This window comes from Cololabis saira, chromosome 22 (genome assembly GCF_033807715.1).
Source record: "Cololabis saira isolate AMF1-May2022 chromosome 22, fColSai1.1, whole genome shotgun sequence".
Classification (NCBI taxonomy): Eukaryota; Metazoa; Chordata; class Actinopteri; order Beloniformes; family Belonidae; genus Cololabis; species Cololabis saira.
Window position 1 is genome coordinate 33,412,176 of NC_084608.1, and position 22,352 is coordinate 33,434,527.

Genomic DNA, 22,352 nt, shown 5'->3' on the forward strand with positions numbered 1-22,352 from the left:
CAGGGCTGCTGCCTCAGCCCACAACTCTTCTCCCTCTACATATATGACTGAACCTCCAACCAGGACAATAACATCCCCATCAAGGACGGGACGACACCTCCATCCTTGGCCTGATTACAGGGAAGGACGAGTCATCGCACAGGAACCTGGTCCACAAAATCACTGTCTATGGGGGAGACAATGATCTGGTTCTGAACCTGGACAGAACAAAAGAATTCATCCTGGACTTCAGGAAAAAAGCCCCCCTCTGCAGCCTCCTCTCCTCAGGGGACTGTGGTTGAGCGGACTGAGAGCTACAGGTTCCTGGGCCTTCAGATCAGTGAGAGCCTCAGCTGGAACAGCAGAACACCCTGCAGCTCTGGTGGAGAAAGCTCAACCCCCTCACAACGTACAATGCAATACTTACAAAAGCAGAAGTAAAATGTGCAATAAATCTCTCATCTACCTGGTAAATGTCCTGTATTTAACGGTGATCCAACTCAGGGTCCTCAGCTATACAAGGATATTGTATACCGGTGTATATATTTTTGTATTATATGTACATTGTTGTTATTGCACTATATGTTGACTGTCGTTATATTTAATCTTTTTTTTATTTATGTGTATTTCTGACTTGCCTGACTTTGGGAGAACGCAAAAGAATTCCAATGTACCGGTAACATCCGGTGCAAACGGTAATAAACCTCTATTCTATTCTATTCCATTAGTATTTTATTTTACTATATTCTATTATTCACAAGCTTGTTATGAAGAGGAAGACAGTGAGGACCGTTACGTCGCCCGGATCGGCGTCACCGGGGCCCCGCCCTGGAGCCAGGCCTGGGGTTGGGGCTCTTAGGCGAGCACCTGGTGGCCGGGTCTTTGCCCGTGGGACCCGGCCGGGCTCAGCCCGAAACGGCGACATGGGCCCGCCTTCCCGTAGGCCCACCACCCGCAGGAAGGACCATGGCAGGCCGGTGCAATGTGGGCTGGGTAGCAGTCGTGGCGGGGTGCCTCGACGACCCAATCCCTGGACCAAAACCCTCACAGTGGGGACATGGAATGTCACCTCGCTGGGGGGGAAGGAGCCGGAGCTTGTGCGTGAGGTTGAGAGATACCGGCTAGAGATAGTCGGGCTCACCTCCACACATAGCTTGGGCTCTGGAACCCAGCTCCTTGAAGGGGGCTGGACCCTCCACTACTCTGGAGTTGCCCAGGGTGAGAGGCGGCGGGCTGGTGTGGGCTTGGTTATAGCCCCCCAGCTCAGCCGCCATGTGTTGGAGTTCACCCCGGTGAACGAGAGGGTCGCCTCCTTGCGCCTTCGGGTCGGGAAAAGGTCTCTCACTGTTGTTTGTGCCTACGGGCCGAACAGCAGTGGGGAGTACCCGGCCTTCTTGGAGTCCCTGGGAGGAGTACTTGATAGTGCTCCAACTGGGGACTCCATTGTTCTACTGGGGGACTTCAACGCTCACGTGGGCAATGACAGTGATACCTGGAGAGGCGTGATTGGGAGGAACGGCCTCCCCGATCTGAACCCGAGCGGTGTTTTGTTGTTGGACTTCTGTGCGAGTCACAGTTTGTCCATCACGAACACCATGTTCAGGCATAAGGGTGTCCATCAGTGCACGTGGCACCAGGACACCCTAGGCCGGAGGTCAATGATCGACTTTGTTGTCGTTTCATCTGACCTTCGGCCGCATGTCTTGGACACTCGGGTGAAGAGAGGGGCTGAGCTGTCAACTGATCACCACCTGGTGGTGAGTTGGATGCGCTGGCGGAGGGAGAGGTTGGACAGACCGGGCAGACCCAAACGGATTATGAGGGTCTGTTGGGAACGTCTGGCCGAGCCCTCTGTCAGGGACATCTTCAACTCCCACCTCCGGGAGAGCTTCTCTCGGATCCCGGGGGAGGCGGGGGAAATCGAGTCCGAGTGGACCATGTTCTCTGCCTCCATTGTCAACGCGGCGGCTCGAAGTTGTGGACGCAAGGTCTCCGGTGCCTGTCGTGGCGGCAATCCAGAACCCGGTGGTGGACACCGGAAGTACCTACCGGGCTATGTTGGCCGGTGGGACTCCTGACGCAGTAGATAGGTACCGGCAGGCCAAGTGGGCCGCGGCTCGGGCAGTCTTGGAGGCAAAAACTCGGGTCTGGGAGGAGTTCGGGGAGGCCATGGAGGAGGACTTTCGGTCGGCCTCGAAGAAATTCTGGAGGACCGTTCGGCGCCTCAGAAGGGGGAAGCAGTACTCTGCCGGCACCGTTTATGGTGCTGGTGGGGAGCTGTTGACCTCGACTGGGGACATTGTCGGACGGTGGAAGGAATACTTTGAGGATCTCCTTAACCCGACTGACATGCCTTCCACTGAGGAAGCAGAGGGTTGGGGCTCGGAGGCGTGCTCATCCATCACCCAAGCCGAGGTCACCGAGGTGGTTCGTAAGCTCCTCGGTGGCAGGGCACCGGGGGTGGATGAGATTCGCCCTGAGTACCTCAAGTCTCTGGATGTCGTAGGGCTGTCTTGGTTGACACGCCTCTGCGACATTGCATGGAGGAAGGGGACAGTACCGCTGGGGTGGCAAACCGGGGTGGTGGTCCCTCTGTTTAAAAAGGGGGACCGGAGAGTGTGTTCCAACTACAGGGGGATCACACTTTTCAGCCTCCCGGGGAAAGTCTACGCCAGGGTACTGGAGAGGAGATTACGGCCGATAGTCGAACCTCGGATTCAGGAGGAACAATGCGGTTTTCGTCCCAGTCGTGGAACACTGGACCAGCTCTATACCCTCCGCAGGGTGCTCGAGGGTTCATGGGAATTTGCCCAACGAGTCTACATGTGTTTTGTGGATCTGGAGAAGGCATTTGACCGTGTCCCTCGTGCCATTCTGTGGGGGGTGCTGAGTGAGTATGGAGTCCGGGGCCCTCTACTAAGGGCTGTCCGGTCTCTGTATGATCGAAGCAGGAGTTTGGTTCGCATTGCCGGCAGTAAGTCAGACTTGTTCCCAGTGCATGTTGGACTCCGGCAGGGCTGCCCTTTGTCACCGGTCCTGTTCATAATTTTTATGGACAGGATTTCTAGGCGCAGCCAGGGGCCGGAGGGGATCCGGTTTGGGAACCTCAGGATTTCATCTCTGCTTTTTGCAGATGATGTTGTCCTGTTGGCTTCATCAGACCGGGACCTCCAGCATGTGCTGGGGCGGTTTGCGGCCGAGTGCGACGCGGCAGGGATGAGAATCAGCACCTCCAAGACCGAGGCCATGGTTCTCGACCGGAAAAGGGTGGCATGCCTTCTCCGGGTGGGTGGAGAAGTCCTGCCTCAGGTGGAGGAGTTCAAGTATCTCGGGATCTTGTTCACGAGTGAGGGAACGATGGAGCGTGAGATTGACAGACGGATCGGTGCAGCGTCCGCAGTAATGCGGTCGATGTACTGGACCGTCGTGGTGAAGAGGGAGCTGAGTCGAAAGGCGAAGCTCTCGATTTACCGGTCAATCTACGCCCCTACCCTCACCTATGGTCATGAACTTTGGGTAGTGACCGAAAGGACAAGATCGCGGATACAAGCGGCCGAGATGAGTTTCCTCCGCAGGGCGGCTGGACGCTCCCTTAGAGATAGGGTGAGGAGTTCGGTCACCCGGGAGGAGCTCGGAGTCGAGCCGCTGCTCCTTCACAGCTGAGGTGGCTTGGGCATCTGTACCGGATGCCTCCTGGACGCCTCCCTAGGGAGGTGTTCCAGGCATGTCCCACCGAGAGGAGACCCCGGGGAAGACCCAGGACACGCTGGAGAGACTATGTCTCTCGGCTGGCCTGGGAACGCCTCGGACTCCCCCCGGAAGAGCTGGAGGAAGTGTCGGGGGTGAGGGAAGTCTGGGCATCCCTGCTGAGGCTGCTGCCCCCGCGACCCGGTAACGGATAAAGCGGGAGAAGATGAGTGAGTGAGTGAGTATATTCTATTATATTCTACCGGTATTTTTATTATTTTATTCTTTTCTATTCTATTTTTATAATTGTATTATGTTCTATTCTATTCTATTATTTTAGTATTTTATTCTATTTTACTATATTCTATTATATTCTATTTTCATTATTTTATTCTTTTCTATTCTATTAGAGACAGAACTTTCAGACAGTTATATCTTTGGAGGATGATAAGTGGATAAATGTGGAAACATCTCCAGTGGACTGACCTCAGAGTCTCCAGTCTACAGTTTGGACTCTCCAGTCCACCAGACAGAACCTTCACTCCTGAATCCTGCAGGTTCTTGTTCCGACTCAGGTCCAGTTCTGTCAGATGGGAGGGGTTGGACTTCAGAGCGGACGCAACAACTTCACAGTGAGTCTCTGAGAGTTCACAACCAACAAATCTGTGATGAGACAAAACATGATGTCAGTTGTAATAAAGTCTGATTTAAAGCCAGACTGACCCACAGGAGTTACAGGACGGTGCAGGAGATCCCAGAACCAGAGTTACTAGAATGAAAGTCACGTACCAAGTACAACCGTGTTCACATGAAACTATTGTAGGTTTACAGCTCTGGGCCATTTAAACTTGTAAACTTCTTCAATAATCTCAATGAAAATGTTTGATCTGAAGAGTTCTCTGTAAAACTGGCTGTAAGTTCACATCAACAAAACTCCCCGGTGGTTCTTGAAGGGTTTTATGCCGTCCACTAGGGGGCAGTATGAGCCTTACTGTCTTGTAGAGCAGGGGTTCTTAACCTTTCTGACCTTGGGGCCCAATTTTTTCAGTACAGAGTTGCCCGGGGCCCATTAAATAAACACTGTATATATACCGTATTTTCTGGACTATAAGCCGCTACTTTTTTCATAGGTTTTGAACCATGCGGCTTATACAAAGGTGCGGCTATTCTGTGGATTTTTCTTCTACCGCTAGGGGGAGTGCTAACCGGAATTAGAATAAAAACTAAGACAAAATAAATGCAAAGAAGAATACGCTACTTCTTCTTTAGCAGATAGAAGTAGGTAGAAGCAGATTTCAAACAGATAAATAGATGAATAAATACTGGTTATTTTCTCTTGGTTCTGTCCCGTTTTAATCAGCAAAGTTGCTGCCGTGTTAAAAGACACTGTTAGGAAAGATCTATTTAGGTACAAACAGGTACATCATTTACATTTCAAAATCCTTCTGTACATGTAGTAAATATCTAATCTAACAACATAAATATCTGCGGCTTGCATATTTTTTTTTTAAATAAAAGTGGGTGCGGCTTATATACAGGTGCGGCTTGTATATCTTTTTTTTATTGTTTTTTTTTTTAAATAAAGCGGGTGCGGCTTATATACAGGTGTGGCTTATAGTCCAGAAAATACGGTATATATATATATATATATATATATATATACACATATACATATACACATATATATATATATACACATATACATATATATATATACACATATACATATATACACATATACATATATATATATATATATACACATATATATATATATATATATATATATATATATATATATATATATATATATATATATATATATATATATATATATATATATATATACACACATACATATATATATATACATACATATATATATATATATATATACATACATATATATATATATATATACATATACATATATATATACATATACATATATACATATACATATATATATATATATATATATATATATATATATATATATATATATATATACGTATATATATATATATATATACATATATATATATATATATATATATATATATGTATATGTATATATTCAAGTAGCCTCATAGTTGTATCAACATCTGCATCTGACTGTTATATTAAAAAAGTGCATATTTGCCACTTACATTTTATTTTATTTTTCAAATGCTATCTTATTTTATTTCTCTACCAGCAGTTTGAATTTCCCCTTTTCTTTGTTAAGTGTCTCAACACATTTTTATAATAAATGAATATAAACATTGGTGAGCCTGGAACGATATTTAGTTTTAATTATGTTAATTGTGGAGAAAGCTGCTTCACAGCTGTTTGTGGACCCAAACATGGGCAGGATGTTTTAAGATCGTCAGTTTATTTTCTGTGACTTCAGTTCAGACTTGAGTGAATATGTTTGATGAAAAACTTTGTTTTGTTTCAGTGGCGTTTCACTTTCGCACTTTGAAGCCACGGTCTCTGAACGTATGAGACACACTGGTTTTGTCCCAGTGGGAAGACTGAACAAGGATGAATCTGTCCATTCTGGGTTGAACTTCTCTTTCCACCTGTTACGCTTCTCATCTCTGTATATAGAGCCAAGCTAATTACCGTATTTTGACGACGATACAGGCGCCGTTTGGAAAAGGCGCACCCTCAGTTTTGTGTGTCATTTCTGTATTTAAAACACACACAGCGCGCCGTGTGGAAAGGCGCCGTCAATACACACGGAGCGCCGCCTTACAACAACACACACACAAGCATACAAGTGTGCATATTTAAAAATAGAGCGGGAACAAAACTTAGTTTGATTGTACTTTATTTAATATATTACATTAATCAGTTGTCAGAGGACTCAGCGCGTCAGGTTTCATCCGAGCCTGATCAGCTGAGACGGGCAGGAGCCCGCAGCTCTCTGGCTGCGGAGCAGCCGAGTCTTTCCGATGCTTTTGAGAAAGCCCGACCAACAGTCCAGTCCAGCAGACACGTCAGCCCACGCATCTACATCTACCATCTTTCACCAGTAAACGACGGAGCCCGCAAGCCCGAGCGGCACCAACCTCCCCGGCCGCGGGGACGCACCGGGATAAATGATCACGCCGCGCTCGCTTGCTCTGGGCGCAGACCCAAGTAATCGATCCTTGATCCTGGCGGATCTAAACCTACTCTGTGCAAAATGAAGGATTTACTCTGTAAATACACACCATTTCTCTTACTATTACACGTACAGCTAGCTGAGTGTCTTCTCCTCATTTGGTCGGGAGTTGCTATGCAGTCCCGCTGCCCCCACGGCCCACATGTACAAAACTGAATTTTTTTTGCGGCCCACTAGTTGGCGCTCGCGGCCCAAGTGTGGGCCGCGGCCCTATGGTTAAGAATCATTGCTGTAAAGGGAGGGCAGAGGGATGTAGAGGCATCGTTGTTGTGTGTGGGGTTCACGTTCTTTCAGAGATGCATGTGGTGTTGGTTTGGAGCTCTCCACATTATAGTTGTAAGTTTACAATATATTGCTCATTGGTTTTATGAAACTATATGGTATAGTTTCTGTTACTTTATTTTGTTATTTTATTTCGGGATTTGCTTACCGTATTGTCGCGACCATAAGGCGCACATACATTTTTAATTTAATTTTTACATTTAATGTGCCGGGCGCCTTATGAAACGGTGCGCCGTGTCTATTACCTTGAATTACGGTAATGTAAGGCCGGCCACCATGAGAACGGTAAAAAGAGAAGGGGGCGGGTGAAGCCTTGAGTTGCGGACGTGAATGAGACCAGATGATGAAGACTTTTAAGGATTTGCTTGATGTGTAAAGTGAAATAAAATACAATCAAACTAAGTTTTGCTCCCGCTCTATTTTCAAATAAGCACACTTGTGTGTGTGTTCTGCAGCGCGTGTGTGTTTTGCATGTCGGGAACCGAGGATGCACCTGCCGTGGGGTTGCGGGGTCCGATCGCCGCATCCCCGGGGCAGATCCGGCTGAAATGCCGGTGCTCTTTCCCCGGGAGTCCCTGCTACCAGTCCATGTGAGTTCCTCCGGTCACGGCCGGTCGGAACCGGTCGCTTTCCCCGGTTGAAGCCGCGGTGATGCGCGCTGCTCCAGCCTACTTCCTGGTTCCCAAAGCGGGATCAGGGGAGCAGGGATTTCTGGGGTACGTCCCAGGTCTGATCAGCTTCACCCTCCGAGATTTTCAGCCAAATCTGTCGGTTACAAACCCGGTACCGGATCCCCGACATGCGCGTGTGTGTGTTCTCACATTCTCATTTATGTGGTGCTTGCCTGCCACGCTGATGGACAGAAACTGTATGGTGATTTTTAAAAGAAAAACTTTGCATAAGACGTTTCCAGCCGGAGTCATTATAAGAGCGAATGAAAAGGGGTGGCTGGATGAAGGGATGATGATCAAGTGGCTGAGACAGGTCTGGAAATTCGGACTGGTGCAGCTGAATTAGCGGAGCGGAGCTCCTGTCGGATACAAACCCCGGTACCGGATCCCCGACATGCGCGTGTGTGTGAGCGGGACCAGCGCGGGGGGGCGGACCGGGACCCGGTCCAGCGCGGGGGAGCGGACGGGGAGCGGACCCGGTCCAGCGCGGGGGAGCGGACGGGAGCGGACCCGGTCCAGCGCGGGGGGGGGCGGAGCGGGAGCCGGGACGCGGGACCAGCGCGGGGGAGCGGGACCCGGGAGCGGGGAGCGGGACCCGGGAGCGGGGAGCGGGGACCGCCGCGGTCGGGATCCGCAGCACAACGGGGTATGAAAAGTTTATTTACTCTTGTGCTTGCCTGCCAGCTTATGGACAGAAACTGCCGGCTATGGTGATTTTTAAAAGAAAAGCCTTGCCGAGACTTTTCCAGCCAGAGTGAAAAAAAAAGGGCTGGTGGCTGAGACAGGTTTATGTGCGGCGACCCAGTGTTTTTTTTTTAATTCTTTAATGCGGAAAGAGAATATGAACCTTTGAAGGGTTTGATTGATGTGAAAAGTGAAATAAAATATCAAATTAAGTTTTGCTCCTGCTTTATTTTTAAATAAGCACTCTTGTGTGTGTGTTCTGCAGCGCGTGTGTGTGTTTTGCAGCGCGCGTGTGTGCAGCTTCGTCTCTGTAGACGGCGCCTTTTGGGTCGGTGCGCCGTATGTGTGTTTTAAAACCAAAAATGACACACAAAACTGAGGGTGCGCCTTTTCACACGGTGCGCCGTATGGTCGTGAAAATACGGTACTTATATGTTATATAAACAATACAATGATTGAGATATATTATAATGTTATTTAAGCAAATTCCTATATTATTTTCATGTGAGATTCAGCCTGCTTATGTTTATTGTTTACTATTTCTGCAGGGCTTCTTCATCTCTGTCATTAAACAAAATAATTGACATTGAGGAGTGTATTTCTTCATGAAGAAGCCATGGTTGTGGTTAGATGCTCTGTGCCTAGCTGCGCCTTCACGACTGATGACGTTTCTGAATCTCTCGCCATCGCTCTGTTGAATAATCATGGACTTGGCCATCAGAACGCACCGACTGCCACTCCAGCCCACGCCCCAACCCACCAGGCTCCTAGACTAGATCGGCCTACGGTCGACGTTGGCATGTCTATTGAGGAATGGAACGTATTCATCCGTCATTGGGAAGTCTTCTGCACCGGCTCAGGCATGGGTGCTGCCCAGGCACCTTTCCAGCTCTTCCAGTGTGCTGGACCTGAACTTGGAGACAGCCTGTTGAAAGCCAATCCCAACGTTGCTTCAGGTACTTTGCCAGATCTCATCGCTGCCATGCGCTCGCTAGCGGTCATTCCAGTCGCCACGTGTGTACTGCGCACCGAGCTGCTTCAGCTACGCCAGGAGCACGACGAGACCTTCCGCGGGGCAAAGCAGAGACATGTGCCTACGTTACAGTATGTGGGTGTGGCATCAATGTGGACCAACCATATTATCCGCGATGTTCTCAGCAATGGGATTTATGACTCAGACATACGGCGTGAGATGCTGGGGATGCCTGACATCCTTGATAAGCCGATAAACGATGTGGTTGCGCTTGTTGAGAACAAAGAAATGGCTCGTAAGGCTCTCCCGTCGTCGGCCATGTCGTCATTCCAGCGCTTGAAGAAGAGCCCACAGGCATGCCCCGGCCCGACCCCAGGCCCAGCGGACAAGGCGAGACTCGCCTCGTGCTCGGAGTGTAGGGGCACCTTTGATGTCTTCACAGAGGGGCCTTGTGGATGGAACACCAAGCCTCACCAGCTTTGTATTGACTGTTATAGGGCCCGCCGACGCAAGAGGCGACCACAGCTATCTGCAGGCAGTCAGCAGGCCGCCATGGAGTTGGAGCCAATCTCCCAAAATTCGTCTATTCGGTCCGGTGCCCGCCCTAGCCGACGCCGCAGGGGCCATGTCAACGAACCCGTCAGGCTGGAGCACCACATTTTCTCGAAGGGCGAATGGAGGCGAGCCAGGATGAGGAACCATCCTCGTGTGCTGATCACCATCTCTCTTGACAGGCCGGTTGCACTGAGTGACAGCCCTAGTCGCCATGACTCGGCCGGCGTGGTCAAGGTTTCTGCCATTGCGGACACTGGGGCGCAGTCGGACCTTTGGTCCTTGGAGGAGTTCCTTGCCTGCAGATTCTCACGTGATGACCTGCGCCCTGTCCGCCTAAGCATGTCGGCCGCCAACCGCTCCCCAATTGCTGTCGAGGGGGCCTTCTTCGCTAGCTCTCGACGGCCTCCGGCAGTGGGGGTGCGTCGTCCTGCTGTTCCATGGTGTACGTGAGCAGCTCCGTCCGGGCCATGTACCTCTCCTATGACTCGTTGCTCAACCTGGGCCTCCTGCCTGGCGACCACTCAGCCACTCAGGCATTGTGTTCAACCCAGACAAGTTCCATTTTGCGGAGAGGGACGTTGATTTTGCTGGCTTCAGGGTGTCGGACGCTACCATAGAACCACTGCCCAAGTACTTGGATGCCATACGGGACTTTCCTGCCCCGGAGTCCACAACGGATATTAGGAGCTGGTTCGGCCTGGTCAACCAGGTGGCTAACTATGCCCAGTTGCGTGACACAATGGCTCCATTCAAGCCGTTCCTCAGCCCATGATGTAGGTTCTCGTGGTCATCCGAACTGGAGGTGGTGTTCCAGTCGTCCAAACGTTGCATTGTTGAAGCAATCCGTGAGGACGTGGAGATCTACGACATGCATAAGCGCACCTGCCTCCGTCCTGACTGGTCCAGGCGTGGTATCGGTTACTTTCTGCTCCAACAGCATTGCAGCTGCACCTCTGGCATACCGGACTGTTGCACGGGAGGATGGATGATCACTCTCGCTGGTTCACGCTTCCTGTCATCCGCGGAGCAACGTTATGAGAGAGGGAGAGGCCCTGGCCGTGGCCTGGGGTCTGGAGCAAACACGGTACTTTACGCAGGGATGCGACAGCCTCGTTGTTGTTACTGATCATAAGCCCCTGGTGAAGATTTTCGGCGACCGCACACTGGATGAGATATCGAACTCACGCCTGTTCAGACTCAAGCAGCGCACGCTCCCATGGCACTTCGACATTGTGCACCTGCCGGGCAGGAGCAACTATGCTGCTGATGCAACCTCCAGGCATCTTTCCCCCTCAGACTCAGCGGATGGCCTCTCCCTGGGGTTGCCGGGCATGCTTGACGAGGTGGAGTGCGCGCATATGGCTTCCATCCGCAACGATGCGCAAGAGCTCGGGGCCATCTCTTGGTCCCTCCTTGCACAAGAAACGGCGGCTGATGCTTGCCTCGGCCGCCTTCTGTACTTGATCGAGCATGAGGACAGAGGTAGGCAGGTCTATCACCAGTCTGTGAGTCTGTCTATGCACAGGATGGCGTCCTGCTGTGACTGCTTCGTGGTCCCCACATCTCTTCGTGGGAGAGTCTTCCGGAAACTTCATGCCGCCCACCAGGGGGTCTCAGCGATGGAGCAGTATGCCCGTGCCATAGTCTACTGGCCTGGAATGTCGGAGGACATCCGTGCTACTAGGTATGGATGTGCGGCCCCCTGTGCCGTCCTCACCGCCATCCAACCCATTCGAGGCGGTGTTTGCTGACTTTTTTGACTATGGAGGCCGCCATTATCTGGTTGTCGGGGATCAACTTTCAGGCTGGGTGGAGGTCCTGTGCTCTACAGCAGGCACTGATTTGGGTGGCTCAGCCGGCCTAGTTCGCCACCTCCGTGCATTCTTCGGCACTTTCGGTGTACCGGTGGAACTTTCTAGCGATGGTGGCCCGGAGTTTGTGGCTGGCCAGACACAGGACTTTATCCGCTTGTGGGAAGTCCGGCATCGTGTGTCCTCCGTTGCTTTCCCGCAGTCGAATGAGAGGGCGGAAGTCGCAGTGAAGACTGCTAAGCGCCTCCTGATGTCCAATACTGGCCCAACTGGGAGTCTCGATCATGACCGTTTTCTCAGTGCCATGATACAGTTGCGCAATACACCTGACCCCGACTGCAACCTCTTGCCGGTGCAGATTATTTATGGTCGCCCCCTTCGAGGCTCGCTTTCCTTCGTCGACAAGCTTGAGAAGTTCTCAGACCCTCGTGTCCGACCGCTCTGGCGCCAGGCGTGGGCGGCGAAGGAGGATGCCCTTCGGACCCGTATGTCCCGTACCACAGAGTCCCTGAAGACTCGCTCGAGGCCGCTCCGCCCACTGGTGCTTGGTGAGAGGGTGTTCCTTCAGAGTCAGCAGGGCCCGAGCCCTAACAAGTGGGACAGGTCGGGAGTGGTGGTGGAGTTGCTTGGGCATCAGTATCGAGTTAAGGTGGATGGGTCGGGGCGTTTGACTTTGTGCAACTGGCGCTTCCTCCGGGGCTACACCCCGGCAGCCCCTTGTGCCCTGCAGCAGCCTACGGCGCTGTTTCCTCGCTGTTTCCTCCACCCGTGGCCCTGGGACACCACCCTGGGCGCGGTCTTGGGCTCCTCCCTTCCGGCGCCGTCTGTTGAGGTGGCGTCTGACTTCGGATCCCAGGGCGACCCGGTTCCTTCTGGCCTTGGGTCCCTGGTCGACCCTGTTCCCTCTGCCATCGTCCCGGACACGTCTCTTCGGTTGGCGGAGTCGCCGCCGTCCCTGCCCCTGTCTGCGAGGCCGTGCCGCGCTAGGAGGCCGCCTAAGCACTACGAGCCTGAGACTGGACGTTGGACGCTTTATTGAGTCCTTTAATCTATTTCGGTTTATAGCTTGCCGGACTGGGGGGGGTGAAGGGTTTTATGCCGTCCACTAGGGGGCAGTATGAGCCTTACCGTCCTGTCGAGGGAAGTAACAGGCATCGTTGTTGTGTGTGGGGTTCACGTTCTTTCAGAGATGCACGTGGTGTTGGTTGGGAGCTCTCCACATTATAGTTGTAAGTTTACAATATATTGCTCATTGGTTTTATGAAACTATATGGTATAGTTTCTGTTACTTTATTTTGTTATTTTATTTCGGGATTTGCTTAATTATATGTTATATAAATAATACAAAGATTGAGATATATTATAATGTTATTTAAGCTAATTCCTATATTTTCATCTGAGATTCAGCCTGCTTATGTTTATTGTTTACTATTTCTGCAGGGCTTCTTCATATCTGTCATTAAACAAAATAATTGACATTGAGGAGTGTATTTCTTCAGTTCTGATGTTTCATCTTTCTCCGTTACATAGATTAATCTCTGAGCAGCAAAAACATCAACTAGATCAAGTGTTTGAAACATGAACCTCTGGTTGAGGTGACTTGAGGTGACCCAGAATAAAACAAACATATCTGACTTCAAAAGTTTTCATTTTCAAGATCAAAACAAGATTTGAAGAAGTGAACTGCTAACTGATGGTGTTATTGATCCATCTGGACTCACCGAGCCTTTGTGCAGTTCCTCACAGCTGGAATCAGTCTCCGTCGACCCCTTGGTGTTGTGTTGTACTTGTCCAGGTCCAACTCATCCAGAACCTCCTCCGACATCTGCAGCATGTAGGCCAGAGCTGAACACTGGATCCCATCGAGTTCCTGCTCTGATCTGTTCTCTGACTTCAGGAACTCTTGGATCTGCTGATGAACTGAGAGGTCGTTCATCTCCACCAGACACTGGAACATGTTGATGCTTCTGTCAGGAGAGATTCTGTTGGTGTTCATCTCCTTCAGATTGTTGATGACTGTCTGGATGGTTTCTGGACGGTTCTCTTTCTGGTTCAGCAGACCTCTTAATAGTCTCTGGTTGGACTCCACAGAAAGACCATGAAGGAAGCGGACAAACAGGTCCAGGTGGCCATTTTTACTCTTCAGGGATTTCTGCATGACTCTCTTCAGGAACTCATCCAGAGATGAGTATCTGTAGTCTTCTCCCAGGAAGTTCTCCAGCACATCTGTGTTCCTGGTGGACCAACAGTGCAGCACGTAGACTGCAGCCAGGAACTCCTGAATGCTCAGATGAACAAAGCAGTAGACGGGTTTCTGGAAGATCTCACACTCTCTCCTGAAGATCTGGGTACAAACTCCTGAGTACACCGAGGCCTCTGGGACATCAAGACCACACTGCTCCAGGTCTTCTTGGTAGAACATGATGTTTCCTTTCTCCAGATGCTCAAACGCCAGCCTCCCCAGCTTCAGAAGAAGGTCCCTGTCAGCCTCCGTCAGCTCCTGTGGACTCGTCTCATGTCCCTCCTGGTACTTGTTCTTCTTCCTCTTCGTCTGGACCAGCAGGAAGTGGGAGAACATGTCAGTCAGGGTCTTGGGCAGCTCTCCTCTCTGCTCTGTGGTCAACATGTGGTCCAGAACTGTAGCAGTGATCCAGCAGAAGACCGGGAGTTGACACATGATGTGGAGGGTTCTGGATGTCTTCATGTGGGAGACGATGCTGCTGGACCGCTCTTCATCCCTGAACCTCCTCCTGAAGTATTCCTCCTTCTGGCCGTCGGTGAAGCCTCGTACTTCTGTCACCCTGTCCACGTGTTTGTGAGGGATCTGATTGGCTGCTGCAGGTCTGGAAGTGATCCAGATGAGAGCTGAGGGAAGCAGGTTCCCCTGGATGAGGTTCGTCAGCAGCACGTTGACCGATGAGCTCTGTGTGACGTCAGACACGACCGGACCATTGTTGAAGTCCAGAGAACGTCTGCTTTCATCCAGGCCGTCAAAGATGAACAACGGTTTCCCGGCAGCCAGCTGCTCTGCTGTGAGCTTCTGTAAGGATGGATGGAAATCCTGGATCAGCCTGAGAAGACTGAGCTGCTCATCTCCGATCAGGTGCAGCTCCCTGAACGAGAGCAGAATCACCACGGTGACGTCTTGGTTCTCCGAGCCCTCGGCCCAGTCCAGAGAGAACTTCTGAACCGAGAAGGTTTTCCCAGCGCCAGCGACGCCGTTGGTCAGAACCACTCTGATGGCTCCACGTTGGTCAGGTAAGGCTTTAAAGATGTCCTGGCACCTGATTGGAGCATCATGGTGTCTCTTCATCCTGGAAGCTGTCTCCAGCTGCCTCACCTCATGTTGGGTATCGACCTCTTCACTCAGTCCCTCTGTGATGAAGAGCTCCGTGTAGATCCTGTTGAGGGAGGTTCTACTTCCTGTTTCATCAATTCCTTCAGTCACATGTTCACATCTCCTCCTCAGACTGGTCTTGTGTTCATCTCGGACCTCCTGCAGACCAGCATCTGCTGAAAGACAAGAAGAACTCTGAAACTACAGAACAAAAGTCTTTCCAGTTGTCAGAAATGAGTCCATCAGCAGACAGAAGTTCAGTCTTACCTGGTACAGTTCTGCTCTGACTGGCTGTCTGCAGTCCAGCTCTGGATCTTTCTCCACACTGAGGACAGGAGGACGGTCCTGGTGGAGCAGACTGGTCCCAGTATGAGCTCATGCAGCGTCTGCAGAACCAGTGTCCACAGCTGCTAGAGACTGGATCCTTCAGGACGTCCTGACACAAAGGACAGCAGGACGGCTGCTCCTCCACACCAACTCCTCTCCTCTTCCTCCCTCTGTGAACACATGTCTTCATCACTAAAGTCATTTCTGACTGTTGTAGAAAAACATCCAGATGAATCAACAGTGTCCAGAAGCTCAGATGGTTTCAGAAACAGTAAAAGTCTGGCTGCTTTTCTTTTTTTGAATTCAGCCTCCAGACAGGAATAAAACTGATGCTTCTGGAAGAGCACATTCATTTATGTCTGTTACTGTATGACTATTTAACACAACTGCCCCAATAGTTTATGCTTTCAGAAGAAAAGGGAGCTACATACAAGTGTTCCAGTTGTAGGATCTATTTTGTGGTATTTTGTGTGTGATTTGAGGTGGAGTAATACATCTGACAGGTGGAGAGTTCAACGTGGTTCTACAGTTTAGCTGTGACGGGACTGTGAAGAGGAAGACTAAAGAGAGGATGATGCTGGAACGCTGAGTCTGTCTCCATGTTGTTGTTTACCCCCCACTTGATATTAATTAAGACTTGACACAGAGAGCATATAATGTTTTACACTTCCTGTTAGTGTCATGGATATGATACTGTTATCTACAATACAAGCATCGGGTACGTGTTAAAATGAAACAGGACGTGTTTGTGACATGCTGAAAGTATGACGGTAGTAAACCCTTCTATATGATACGTTTTCTTGAGGTTTAAACATTGTTTACTGGTGATCCGTTAAACTGGAGGTGAATGGGGATTTGATTACTTTGGTCTGCAGGTGTATGTAATTCCAAGTTTGTCCAGTAGAGGGAGGGTGTTTCTTGCTGGCTGCTTTTAATACATGAGAGCAGGAAGCAGCAACTTCTGTCTGTTTTACTTGTGTCAAACCTTTACATTAATTAATGCATTACATTTGTAACGGGAAATAAAAGGTTAATTAATATAGAAAGAGAACAATAGGAGGTGTGATAAGACTGCTGCACCTTTCACTTTTTTTAATTGTATATATGTTAATAAGTGCCACATTGTTTATTTACTGTACATTTGTTATTTACTGTTGCTACTTTTAAATCTGGGTACAGTGAGCGAAATAACCGGACTCAAATTCCTTGTTCCTTGTTGGCAATGGTCAAACTTGACCAATTATAAATGAAAAATGTATTAAAACTAAATCACATGCAATTATATGGAAGTTTATGTTGTTTTATATTTTTATTGAATCTATCTATATATAACTAGCAAAACATCTGTCACTGATTAGTTTTTAAAGAACGAGTACTAGAGTACTAAAACTGCTGCAGACTCTCCTGGACCGATCTGGAGAGCTGGTTTCATCCTGAACCAAACTCTGCTCTCTGAACCAGCAGGACCACATGGTTGAGGAACAGAAGACTCCGTGGTGGAAAAACAGGAACCAGAAGGAAAAAGTGTTTGAAGAACCTAAATCATCAAATAAACCACCATGGACAGAAAATATAAAGTCATGATGAGTCCTAGAATCAGTTAACAACAGTTGTCTTACTTTGTGTCTGGGGGTCCAGGTTCGCAGTTTGGAGGTTGATCTTTGGACCAGTCACTCTTCATAGACAGACAGATGGATCCTGGAGACTCTGGTCTCTGACTGCAGTACCGACCTCTGCAAACACAAATTCACATCAGTCACTGATAATATTGATGATGACGACTGAAGAAGATCTACAGCAGGGTCTCCAACTCTGGTCCTGACAGCCACAGTCCTGCATGTGTTAGATGTTTCCTGCTTCAGGATTGTCCACCCCTGATCTGGTCTGTATCCAGTCCTGGAGCAGATTACTGCTTTCCTCTCCTCCTGACATCAGAGCTCATGTTTCCTCTGCAGGAACCTTCCACAGGGATGAGGGATCTTAGGACATTCCTGCTTCCTGACCCTCTGAACATCTCAGTGATTTAAACTCAACACTTCCTTAATTGAACTGAAATTCCTTTGTTGATGACAAAATAAGATGAATCCATTCATTTTTTGTGCAGCGATTTAACATCAAACTGTCCTCCCTCCAAAACCTGTAAAATGTTGAAATAAAACGATTACAATTTGTTGAACATTTTACCTACAATCAAACCTGCAATAACCCACATTATTAACTTGCAGTGGTAGTAGTAGTAGTACTAGCAGTAGTACTAGTAGCAGTAGTAGCAGTAGTAGCAGCAACATTACTTGCAGTAGCAACCTCAGGGGTCTGGAAGCTTCATAGGAACTAACAGATCCAGCATGTATTTTGGTCCAAGACCATTCAGTGCTTTGTAGACCAGCAGTAAGATTTTAAACTCTATCCTTTGACTCACTGGAAGCCAGTGTAGTGATTTCATGACCGGTGTAATATGGTCCAGTTTCCTGGTGTAATATGGTCCAGTTTCCTGGTGTAATGTGGTCCAGTTTCCTGGTGTAATATGGTCCAGTTTCCTGGTGTAATGTGGTCCAGTTTCCTGGTGTAATATGGTCCAGTTTCCTGGTGTAATATGGTCCAGTTTCCTGGTGTAATATGGTCCAGTTTCCTGGTGTAATATGGTCCAGTTTCCTGGTGTAATATGGTCCAGTTTCCTGGTGTAATATGGTCCAGTTTCCTGGTGTAATATGGTCCAGTTTCCTGGTGTAATATGGTCCAGTTTCCTGGTGTAATATGGTCCAGTTTCCTGGTGTAATATGGTCCAGTTTCCTGGTGTAATGTGGTCCAGTTTCCTGGTGTAATGTGGTCCAGTTTCCTGGTGTAATGTGGTTCAGTTTCCTGGTGTAATGTGGTCCAGTTTCCTGGTGTAATATGGTCCAGTTTCCTGGTGTAATATGGTCCAGTTTCCTGGTGTAATATGGTCCAGTTTCCTGGTGTAATATGGTCCAGTTTCCTGGTGTAATTTGGTCCAGTTTCCTGGTGTAATGTGGTTCAGTTTCCTGGTGTAATGTGGTCCAGTTTCCTGGTGTAATGTGGTTCAGTTTCCTGGTGTAATATGGTCCAGTTTCCTGGTGTAATATGGTCCAGTTTCCTGGTGTAATATGGTCCAGTTTCCTGGTGTAATATGGTCCAGTTTCCTGGTGTAATGTGGTCCAGTTTCCTGGTGTAATGTGGTTCAGTTTCCTGGTGTAATGTGGTCCAGTTTCCTGAAATGTGCTTGGATTCATGCCTACACACAGTTTCATACATCTGGATTTTTTTGTGCGTAGGACGTTTTCTGGATTTAAGCGTACGCCATGTTTCAGTAGGAAATCCACGCAAGTCTTTGTGGTGTTTGTAAGGACTCTGGCAGCAGCGTTCTGGATCAGCTGCAGCTGCCTGATTGGTTTCTTGTTAAGGCCTGTAAAGATGCCATTGCAATAATCCAACCTACTGAAAATGAATGCGTGAATACGTTTTTCCATGTCTTGTTTAGACAGAATCCCCTTAATTCTAGCAATGTTTTTCAGGTGGTAATAGGCAGATTTAGGGATAAACTTGACCTCCGGTCCCTGGACCTCCCCGGACCTCCGGTCCCTGGACCTCCCCGGACCTCCGGTCCCTGGACCTCCCCGGACCTCCGGTCCCTGGACCTCCCCGGACCTCCGGTCCTCTGACCTCCCCGGACCTCCGGTCCCTGGACCTCCCCGGACCTCCGGTCCTCTGACCTCCCCGGACCTCCGGTCCCTGGACCTCCCCGGACCTCCGGTCCCTGGACCTCCCCGGACCTCCGGTCCTCTGACCTCCCCGGACCTCTGGTCCCTGGACCTCCCCGGACCTCCGGTCCTCTGACCTCCCCGGACCTCCGGTCCCTGGACCTCCCCGGACCTCCGGTCCCTGGACCTCCCCGGACCTCCGGTCCTCTGACCTCCCCGGACCTCCGGTCCCTGGACCTCCCCGGACCTCCGGTCCTCTGACCTCCCCGGACCTCCGGTCCCTGGACCTCCCCGGACCTCCGGTCCTCTGACCTCCCCGGACCTCCGGTCCCTGGACCTCCCCGGACCTCCGGTCCCTGGACCTCCCCGGACCTCCGGTCCTCTGACCTCCCCGGACCTCTGGTCCCTGGACCTCCCCGGACCTCCGGTCCTCTGACCTCCCCGGACCTCCGGTCCCTGGACCTCCCCGGACCTCCGGTCCTCTGACCTCCCCGGACCTCCGGCCCCTGGACCTCCCCGGACCTCCGGTCCTCTGACCTCCCCGGACCTCCGGTCCCTGGACCTCCCCGGACCTCCGGTCCCTGGACCTCCCCGGACCTCCGGTCCTCTGACCTCCCCGGACCTCCGGTCCCTGGACCTCCCCGGACCTCCGGTCCCTGGACCTCCCCGGACCTCCGGTCCCTGGACCTCCCCCTAACAGCCACTGCTTCCTGCTTCCTGCTTCCTGCTGCAAGCAAAAACTCTGGCAAGGGACTGAAAATAGTGATTTCTCTTTTTTATTGTATTTTTTGGATCTTTGAAGCACTTTAAATAACGTAAATACTCTTTTAAATTATGTATCTAGTTAATATATTTTAAAGAGTGGGTGGTCAACATACAAGGAGATTTTTAATGGATTGACAGTCGGGCCTATCCACTTGCTGTGCACCCTGGGCCTCCTCTACTGCTGCTGGCTGCTGCTTCAGCCTGTGTTCTCTGCCTGCTGTGCGATCCAGCCTGAGCATCTTCTGCTGCTACCGGTTGCCTCCTGGCCTGTGTTTTCCATCTTCCATAGACTCCATCTAGCCGTGGCCCCCTCTGCTGCTTCTGGCGGCTGCCTCGGCCTGCACTCTTCACCTGCTGCAGCCTACTGAGCTGGCCTCCAGCCTTGGCCTGCATTCTCCACCACCTCTATCCTGCTGAATTTCAGGCATTGCAGGCCTTAAAGGTTGAACACCATGCCTCCTAAAGCCCAAAACAACACCACTGAGGATAATGTCAACATGGCTCAAGTGCGTGAACTGTTGGACCAGTAAAAAGACTTTTATAAAACTCTACTTGAACAACAGGAAAAAAGCTTTAAAACCTGTGTACAGATCATAGTTGATTCTTCAAACAGGAGGATTGATGATCTAGCAAAGCAAGTCTATGATCTCAAGGTGAGTCTGGAAATGACTCAAAATGAATTTGATGATTTCAAGAACTCTTGTAAAACTGGGTCCAACACCTGTAATGAGACCAAGACAGACTTGGACACAATTTGCAAAAGTTTGATCTCAATCTCAGACAAGACAGATTATCTGGATGGCCAATCAAGACGCCGTAATATTGTCATAGATGGCATTAAAGAGTCTGGGAAAGAAAAAGTGTCTGAAACTGAAGAAAAGGTGAGAAAACTATTCAGTGAAAAACTACAGATGGATCATTTGAAAGTGGAGTTGGATTGGGTTCATAGGACCGGGAAGCTGATGTCGTCATCATCATCAGAAACATCAGAAAAGCCCCGACCCATTGTGGTCAGATTTCTGCGCTTGAAAGACAAACTTGCTGTTCTGGCGAAAGCTAAAAACTTAAAAGGCTCAGGCATCTACATCAATGAGGACTTCCCTGAAGCTGTTCGGCAAAGAAGGAAAGATCTACTCCCAGCAATGAAGGCAGCGCGAGAGAGAGGTGACATTGCATATTTGAGATACGACAAACTCATTGTCCACCCACCTTCCCTAAACCCTACTCAACAAAGGAAAGCTACTTCTCAGAGTTTGGCTCATTAGGCATTTAGCATTTTTGACAGTATTTTGTTTTCTTTCCCACACATCTACAGCACATTCCTTTACACGCACTATGGACCACAACAAATATGATTTTGAAGGGCAGATCTTTAAGCCCTTTGATCCTTCAATATTTGACTCCTACAGTTATGATTTTGACCCTGATCTAAAAAAATTTTCGGGATATGATACCTCTAACTTTTGTAGTTTTTATAACGAAACCCAGTTTAATGATTTATGTGCTTCTATGCCTCCAAATATATTCTCTACTTTTCATTTGAATATTAGAAGTCTTTCTAGGAACTATGACAAATTTATTCATTATTTATCGTTACTCAAACATGATTTTTCTGTTATTGCTTTATCAGAAACATGGCTTACAGAGAACTTTAGAGATACCTTTAAATTACCTAATTACAATTCAGCTCATTACATAAGAGAGAATAGATCTGGAGGTGGAGTATCTCTGTTTATTCATGGTGACTATGAATTTAAAATTAGGAATGATCTCTCTCTGAAATCAGATAGGGCTGAGGTGGAATCGGTCTTTTTGGAGCTCTCTTGTCTCTCTGGTGAAAAAAATGTTATTGTTGGTGTTATTTACCGCCCACCTGACTCTGTTATCAAAGATTTTAATGAAAGTCTGTCCAGTTCTCTTGACCTTATAAGCAAAGAGGATACACTCCGTTTCATTTTATGAGATTTCAATATAAACCTTTTTAAAAATAATTTAGATACCCTCACTGGGGATTTTTTAAATATTCTTTATTCTAATTACTTTTTCCCTCTTATTCATACTGTAGATCTACACGAGTTAAAGAAAATTCAGCAACTTTAATTGATAACATCTTAACTAACTCTTTGAGTAGAGGAATGAAATCAGGGGTTTTGTATTCAGACTTGTCAGATCATTTCCCCATTTTCCAGTACTCTTTAATTAATGTTAATAGAGTTAAACATGCCAAGAAAACAATGTACAAAAGGATTATGAGCAAGTCTAATATTTCTAAATTTAAAGACATGCTTGCTAGTATCTCATGGGATGATCTTTACGAGCAAAATAATGTTGAAATTGCATATCAAAGTTTTATGAACATAATTAGCTTTAGTTTTAATCAGTGTTTTCCAATTGGCAGTTCTACTAAGAAATAC

The 22,352-nt window shown here is 48.8% G+C and overlaps 1 protein-coding gene across 4 annotated transcripts in view; it reads right to left on the reverse strand.

The window, feature by feature from the left end:
• LOC133423125 (protein NLRC3-like) overlaps positions 1-22,352 on the reverse strand; it is a 64,566-nt gene that overhangs the window by 33,673 nt on the left and 8,541 nt on the right. The window contains exons 4-7 of one of the 4 annotated variants that reach the window (XM_061713266.1): positions 17,077-17,190; positions 15,398-15,627; positions 13,515-15,303; positions 4,153-4,329 (exon numbers count right to left, since the gene is read on the reverse strand). In XM_061713266.1, the coding sequence (XP_061569250.1) occupies positions 4,153-4,329; positions 13,515-15,303; positions 15,398-15,627; positions 17,077-17,190 (2,310 nt within the window). Of the gene's footprint in view, positions 1-4,152; positions 4,330-13,514; positions 15,307-15,397; positions 15,628-17,076; positions 17,191-22,352 lie in introns of all 4 variants that reach the window. The other 3 variants (XM_061713265.1, XM_061713268.1, XM_061713267.1) reach the window with 3 other exon arrangements.